The sequence below is a fragment of the Mus caroli genome, chromosome 12, assembly GCF_900094665.2.
Source record: "Mus caroli chromosome 12, CAROLI_EIJ_v1.1, whole genome shotgun sequence".
Taxonomy (NCBI): Eukaryota; Metazoa; Chordata; class Mammalia; order Rodentia; family Muridae; genus Mus; species Mus caroli.
The window spans coordinates 93,526,586-93,534,552 of NC_034581.1; the positions used below are offsets into that span (position 1 = coordinate 93,526,586).

Here is a 7,967-nt window from a genome sequence, read left to right on the forward strand (position 1 = left end):
TGCCTTCATTCAACATTCAACCTCCTCTATGCTTGCTCACTCTAGCAACCCACCCCTCCCCCAGGCACCAGTAGTGAGAGAGCAGCAGCAGGAAGGAAAGCCAGCAGAGCATCCTCCATCCCCTCTATGGGGGCCTGCTAATAGCTCCATTACTTGCATTCCACTGTAATGTTTGGTGATTGTATTGTTGTTTCTTAGGGTAAGGAACTTGGAATGTCACAGACTACTTTGCCACAGTGTTATCATTCTTTCTAGGCTCTGCCCCACAGTTACCTGGCAACAGCCAGGTATGCCTGACTCATGATAAAAGGGGCTGTTTGCCCCTTCCTCACTCTCTTATTCTCTTACTCTCTGCCCCTTATTTCCCTGCCCCTTCTCCTTCTCTTCCCCTCCCCTTCTCCTTTTCTCACCACCTGTTCTTTTCTCCCTCCTCCTCCTCTTCTTCTTCTTCCTCCTCTTCCCTCCCTTTCCCTCTCCCTCTCCCGCTCTCTCTCTGCCTTTCTCTGTCTCTACTCCCTCAACTCCCCTATTCCATACTATATCCATATAGCTGGTCCCTCAGGGGGAAGAGATGCCTCAGCATGGGCCCACTGAGGCACCCCTTCTACCTCACCATACTTAGCTTCTACCAAACATATCCTGGTTCCTTTTTTTTTTTTTTAATAAAACACAGCAACCAGTACTCTAGCCAAATCAAAGATACTTTCTTATTCACCATTGTCCCCTGACACATGCCATAAATCTTTGTGGGAGATCATAGGTAGACATGTTAGAACTACATTACTGCACTTTTAAAATGTACTTATTTTGCATTTCAACGATTTATACCGTGATTGCCTATATATGTAACATGTAAGGAGATACTGTTGTTTTATTAAAAGAACACTACATCTTTTATTATTGTTGTTTGTTGTTGTTATTACTGAAAACATGTTGAAAGACTCGAATAGAAGAAAGGGGTACCTCTTTCACCTCACATTCACTCTCATTAGGATAAGATGGGGCTAAAAGCTGCTTGTTGCATAAATAGAATTTATACCAACAGCATTCTAATCTTACTTCCATTGTTGAAAATTAATTCATTTTCAGACTGTAGAATATGATTTGCCTAATACAAGAAGCCTGATAGAAAAAGCAATAGAATGAATCAGCTCTTTATGTATTTAATTTAGAACTGTTCAGGCTGTTGTATGTGGCCTGAATCAGAAGGACCTGGTAAATGCTCCTAAGAACACCTAGTCGGCTCACCTTAGTGAATGAGTAATTGCCTGTGAAATTCAGAGCTAAGAAAGCAAATTTACAATCAAAGGGGATGGTTATTAACTGTATTTTCAGTTTTTAAAAAAGCCTTTCTAAAATAACAGGTGTTGACTTCATTGGAGGGCTGCAGGGGGAAAATGGATCTTGGCAGATGGTCAGCAATTTGAGGCTAATGTAATACAGCTCCTCTGGAGAAATTGAGATTTTTAGTTTCGGGGAAGTGATTAGTTTTGTAGGACTTCTACATTTGGAGTTTGCTACAGTCGAGGAAGAGCTTTAAGAGACTGTATGTTACCAAAAAAAAAAAATGAATTTTTGGGATTCTAGTAATATTGGCAGGAAATTACTGAAATCCAAATAAATAAGGCATATGGTTAATAATGTATCAGTGTTAGCTCCTTGGATGTGACAAGCATACTGTGGCAATGTAAGATAGTGACAATGTGGAAAACTGGGTGAGGAATACATTGAACTCAGTACGATCTGTGCATTGTTTTAAAATGGAAACATCTAATTTTTCTGCAATTAAAAAAAATGTGTATAGGGCCAGAGAGAAGACACAGCAGTTAGGATCACTTACTGTTCTTGTAGAGGACACAGGTTGTATTTCCAGCATCCACATGGCAGCTCTCAACACTTGATAACTTGGGTTCCAGGAACCAGATGCTTTCTTCTGGACTCCTCAGGTACTCATCACAAACACGGTGGACAGACATACATGCAAGCAAAGCATTCATACACATAAAATAAAAACAACCTTAAAAACTTCAAAGATATATGTACTGTGGTGGTCCATACCTTTAACCACAATGGTCTAGAAGCTGAGGTAGAACTGGTCATTCCACAGTCAGTTTGGGGTATAAGGGTTGAAAATCATTTACGCAGGAGACTTTTATATTAAATAAATAAATAAATAAAGGCTCCCGTGAAGTACTGAAGCTGTCCATGACCAACATAAATGACTTCCTGAAACCATGACCTTCACACAGACTACCTCACTGGGACCTTTTCACAAATTCCATCTCTAGAGTCACTTCTAGGGAAACGCAGATGGACCAGTATTAATCATCACTGTAAAACTTATAATCTTCATAATTAGTCACTTCCAAGATGCAAAAATTCTAGAAGGATTGCTTAGAAAATGAGACTAGAAATATTCACAATCCATTCCTTTGTTCTGAAATGTAGGCGTCGGGTTGACAACTGCAAAAGCTACCTGGGTTAAATATAATGTTTGCATTGTAATTCTCTAGTGGTTTCAGGAAACCGCAAAAGGTTTGTGTTTATTGATTGTTATCTGTGAAAGAAAATGTAGACACTATCAGAAAACTCTTCACTATTCAGATATTTTCTTCTGTCTTCCGTCAAGGTAGGAAGGAGGCAGGAGGATGGTCTAAGAAGCCACCCCCAGACTCACCCTAGCCTCATTTCTGCATTACGGGCTCTTGCTGTAAGATTTTTGTCATCTTTGTAAATGTGTAGGGGAAAGTCAGGCAGTGGTTCAATCGGTCAGAACCACTCTGGGCTGGGGATTTAGCTCAGTGATTTCAACAATAGAATCTTTAGCTAGCGCGTGCCAAAACCCTGGACTCAGTCTTCTGCAGGGAAAGAATAAAAGCAAACAAAACCAAAACTCACTGCGCACATGAAAACATTTGACAGACGACATGTGCCCATAAATGAGGTTTCAAAAGTTTATTTGTTGTATCTGGTGTCAAATGCCTGTAAGCACTGGCACTAGGGAGGCTGCACTGCAGATTAGCCAAGGCTGCATGGCAAGATCCTGATACCAAAGAAAACAACCCAAGCCAATGGAAAACCAAAACAATACAGCAACAACAAATCTCCCTTTCCATACATTATCTACTTTGGAAGAAATGCCCTCAATCTGTAAATTATAGTCTCACCTCCTTAACTCCAAACAAGTGAAGCAAATAATTTCTCTTTTTGGAGCCTATCTTATCTTCTCATCTGTAAAATGAATGTATTGGACTAAGCAATCTCTCAAATCCCTTGCCATTTGAACACTGACGCGAGACGGAAAAATACTGTAGAGGTTTTGGATTTAGGGCACAGAAGAAACTGTTTCCGCATTTATGTTTCTAGAGTCAGAAATATGACAGCAGTAGGAATGCGCGAAGAGGGGCGTAGTGAGACAGGAGACACAACCCGGGTCAATTTAGGTGGGCTTTTTTTTTTTTTTTTTTTTTTTGGCACTTACAGGGTAAGCAACCAGACAGTTGCTAGGCAACTTCATCTCTCCTTAGCACGGAGGACCCTATCCGAGGTGTCTAAGTCACTACCTGTTTACTTTAAAGGCATGGTGGCTTTTCAAAGTTAATGCAATCTATTGTCTTTAAAAGAATACTTTTTTTGCCAGCAATTCTTTGCAAACTCTCTGGCTGAGATCGGCTCTCAGCGGTTTTCCCGTCCCCTGTTTTCAGGCGTGCTGCGGACACCTCCTTAGTCAGGCCCCCGCCGCTGCGCGTTGCTCAGCAGAGCCAGACGCCTCCCGCTCGCCGCTCCCGGACCCCGCCCTCCCCGGGCCGGGCTCTGGGTACAGGACCTCTGGGTTCCTTGAGCGCTGTCCCGGACCACCATGGGCTCAGAGATGGAGCCACTGCTCCGGGCCTGGAGCTATTTTAGACGCAGGAAGTTCCAGCTCTGCGCCGATCTATGCACGCAGATGCTGGAGAAATCCCCTTATGACCAGGTACCTGGCCGGCCCCAGGCAATCTGTGGATCCTCTTTGCTGAGGCCATGGGCTCAGGGCGGGATCCCTCTGTCCCCCGAGGGAGGCCCGGGAGGAGGGCCCAAGATGAAGTTGCCCGTGTAATCCGCAAAGGCACCTGGTGCGAGACTCTTTGGAATCCTGGACAGTGGGTCCCTGCCTTTTGCATCCCCTGAGGATCCTGAGTTCTGTGCTTTGACAACTCCTGCTATAAACTTCAGCACACCTTTTTCAGAATTAGTTACATTTAAAGGGACTCTGTTAAGTTTGTGAGGGGCTTTGATAGTTCATTGGTCATTCACTGGTCACACTCTTAACTTGGTTGATTTCTAAAAAGGAAAATATATATATGTGAACAAAGACTTGAGATGAAGCCTCCTTTAAACACAGCTGTCTTTTGGTTCAGATAGTGAAGCACGCGATCTACCGTATTTTTAGACCTCTGTCCAAGTGTGAAGGAACCTTTGTTTCTGAGTCATGAATTCAACTGGAGGCAAGATAGAGGAATGAGAATGTAGAGGAGGGAAGGATATATTTATTTTTAAAGAAACTACCTGGGCAAGAGGAACTTTTCTTGTAGGAGGGAAATATAAGACAGAAGAAGACATGATAGCCTTGATTAGAAGGACATATAACAGTTCAACATGAAGGTATACTCCTGTACAGCAAGGGGATCAGTAGTTCAAAGCCATGCTCAGCTAAGTAGAGAGTTCAAGGCCAGCCTGGTGAGCTAAAGGAGAACCTGTCTTTAAAGGGGATCGGGCAAAAGCGAACTTAATAAATACAGCATTATTGTGTATAATGAATGCAAAGGGCAATAATGAATGGGGGAGGTATCATGAACATTATCATTGAATAAATAGCCCCTGGAAGAGGCGAGAAGAAAAACAGGAGACTAAGAGTAGAGTTGTGGCAGTTTGGCAGTGCTTTCAGGTACATGCAGAGTGTACTGTACCTATTCAGACCCTGGTTTTCTTGCTTTCCCTCTAGTGGTGTTGCCTTGGAGTTGTTAGGAAAGAAAGGGAAAGTTAGAAAAGCCTGCCTGTGAAGGTTGTTCCTGGGCTCTGCTGCTCTCTGAGCGAATGGATGGAGGATGTTCAAATGGTCATAGGCGTTGGGGCAGAACAGACTGTATTGGTGGTGATTCTAGAAGTGTTGCTATTATTCATGCTCATTAAAGGACTGTGTGTCTGTAGATGAAGATTTTTTTTCCCCCAAGAGCGTTGCTTGGTACATTGGTCCTACAAAGGCTGCTGAAGACATTTCCAGCACAATCCAGCATGTTTTGGAACAACAAGGCAGTATAAAATCTCTTTACCATTGTTACAAGGGAAGTTTGTTAAGACCTTTGGGTGTACCAGACATTGTTCTAGGCTCAGTGGTTCTCAAGAACATTCTGTGTTGTTTTCATTGAGTTGGGATGGTTCCCCCAGAACAGGATTCCCAAGAGTTTCTCACTGGAAGCTTCCTCATTAAATGCCAGCAGGAAATGTATCTCTCTCTCTCTCTCTCTCTCTCTGTCTCTCTCTCTTTTTATTCACACATTTATTTGACCACAAACGCATTGAGAACATTGAAGAAATTCAGATGAAATAGTATCAAGTAACGTATGTCTCTTAAATTGCTGAACATTTCTTTTTTCTTTCCTTTTTTAATTAGATATTTTCTTTATTTACATCTCAAATTTTACCCCCTTTCCTCATTTCCCCTCCAAAAATGCTCCTATCCCATCCCTCCTCCCCCTGCTCACTAACTCACCCACTCCCACTTCCTTGTCCTGGCATTCCCCTATACTGGGTCATGGAGCCTTCACTAGACCAAGGGCCTCTCCTCTCATTGATGTCCAAAAAGACAATCTTCTGCTATATATGCGACTGAAGCCTTGAGCCCCTCCTTGTGTACTACTCTTAGGTTGGTGGTTTAGTCCCTGGGAGCTCTGGGGGGGGGGGCATCTGGTTGGTTGATATTGTTGTTCTTCCTATGGGGCTTCGAGCCCCTTCAGCTCCTTGGGTACTTTCTCTAGCTCCTCCATTGGGGACCCTGTGCTCAGTCCAATGGGTAGCTGTGAGCATCCACTTCTGTATTTGTCAGGCACCGGCAGAGCCTCTCAGGAGATAGCTGTATCAGGTTTCTGTCAGCAAGCACTTGTTGGCACCCACAATAGGATCTGGGTTTGGTGACTGTATATGGGACGGATGGATCCCCAGGTGGGACAGTCACTGGATTCTGCCCAAACTTTGTCTCTATATTTTCTCTCAGGGGTATTTTGATCCCCCTTCTAAGAAGGACCAAAGTATCCACACTGTGGTCTTCCTTCTTCAGCTTCATGTGGTCTGTGAATTGTATCTTGTATATTCCGAACTTCTGGGCTAATATCCATTTATCAGTGAGTGCATACCACATGTGTTCTTTTGTGATTGGGTTACCTCACTCAGGATGATATCCTCCAGATTCATCCATTTGTCTAAGAATTTCATAAATTCATTGTTTTTAATAGCTGACTAGTACTTCATTGTGTAAATGTGCCACATTTTCTGTATCCATTCCTCTGTTGAAGGACATCTGGACTTTTTTTTTTAAGATTTATTTATCTTATTTTGTGTATGTGAGTACACTGTAGCTGTACAGATGGTCGTGAGCCTTCATGTGGTTGTTGGGAATTCAATTTTAGGACCTCTGCTTGCTCCAATAAACTCTGCTTGCTCAGGTCAGCCCAGCTTGCTCAGTTCCTGCTTGCTCTGACCCAAAGATTTATTTATTATTATACATAAGTACACTGTAGCTGACTTCGGATGCACCAGAAGAAGGTGTCAGATCTTATTACAGGTGGTTGTGAGCCACAGCATGTGGTTGCTGGGATTTGAACTCAGGACCTTCCAAAGAGCAGTCAGTGATCTTACCTGCTGAGCAGTCTCGCCAGCCCTGACATCTGGGTTCTTTCCAGCTTCTGGCTATTATAAATAAGGCTGCTATGAATATAGTGGAGCATGTGTCCTTATTACATGTTGGAGCATCTGCTGGGTATGTGCTCAGGAGTGGTATAGCTGGGTCCTCAGGTTGTACAATGATTTCCAGAGTGGTTGTACCAGCTTGCAATCCCACCAACAATGGAGGAGTGTTCCTCTTTCTCCACATCCTCTCCAGCATTGGCTGTCACCTGAGTTTTTGATCTTAGCCATTCTGACTGGTGGGAGGTGGAATCTCAGGGTTGTTTTGATTTGCATTTCCCTGATGACTAAGGATGTTGAACATTTCTTTAGGTGCTTCTCAGCCATTTGGTATTCCTCAGCTGAAAATTGTTTGTTTAGCTTTGTATCCCATTTTTTAATAGGGTTATTTGGTTCTCTGGAGTCTAACTGCTTGAGTTCTTTGAATATATATTATATATTAGCCCTCTATTGGATGTAGGGTTGGTAAAGATCTTTACCCAATCTGTTGGTTGACGTTTTGTCCTATTGAGAGTGTCCTTTGCCTTACAGTGTCCTTTGCAATTTTATGAGGTCCCATTTGTTAATTCTTGATCTTAGAGCATAAGCTATTGGTGTTCTGTTCATGAAAATTTCCCCTTTGCCCATGTGCTTAAGGCTCTTCCCCACTTTGTTTTCTATTAGTTTCAGTGTATCTGATTTTATGTGGAGGTCCTTGTTCCATTTGGACTTGAACTTTGTACAAGGAGGTAAGAATGGATCGGTTTGCATTCTTCTACATGCTAACTACCAGTAGAACCAGCACCATTTGTTGAAAATGCTGTCTTTTTTCCACTGGATGGTTTTAGCTCCTTTGTCAAAGATCAAGTGACCAGAGGTGTGTGAGTTCATTTCTGAGTCTTCAATTCTATTCCATCGATCTAACTGCCTGTCACTGTACTAATACCATGCAGTTTTTATCATGATTGCTCTGTAGTACAGCTTGAGGTCAGGGATGGTGATTCCCCCAGAAGTTCTTTTATTGTTTTTTTTTTTTTTTTTTCTGTTAT

At 42.7% G+C, this 7,967-nt stretch overlaps 1 protein-coding gene across 2 annotated transcripts in view; it reads left to right on the forward strand.

Moving 5' to 3' along the window:
* Positions 1-3,757: 3,757 nt before the first annotated feature.
* Ttc8 (tetratricopeptide repeat domain 8) overlaps positions 3,758-7,967 on the forward strand; it is a 61,303-nt gene continuing 57,093 nt past the window's right edge. The window contains exon 1 of one of the 2 annotated variants that reach the window (XM_021178803.2): positions 3,758-3,973. In XM_021178803.2, the coding sequence (XP_021034462.1) occupies positions 3,860-3,973 (114 nt within the window). In that variant the 5' untranslated portion in view covers positions 3,758-3,859. The remainder of the gene's footprint in view (positions 3,974-7,967) is intronic. The other variant, XM_029484921.1, reaches the window with a different exon arrangement.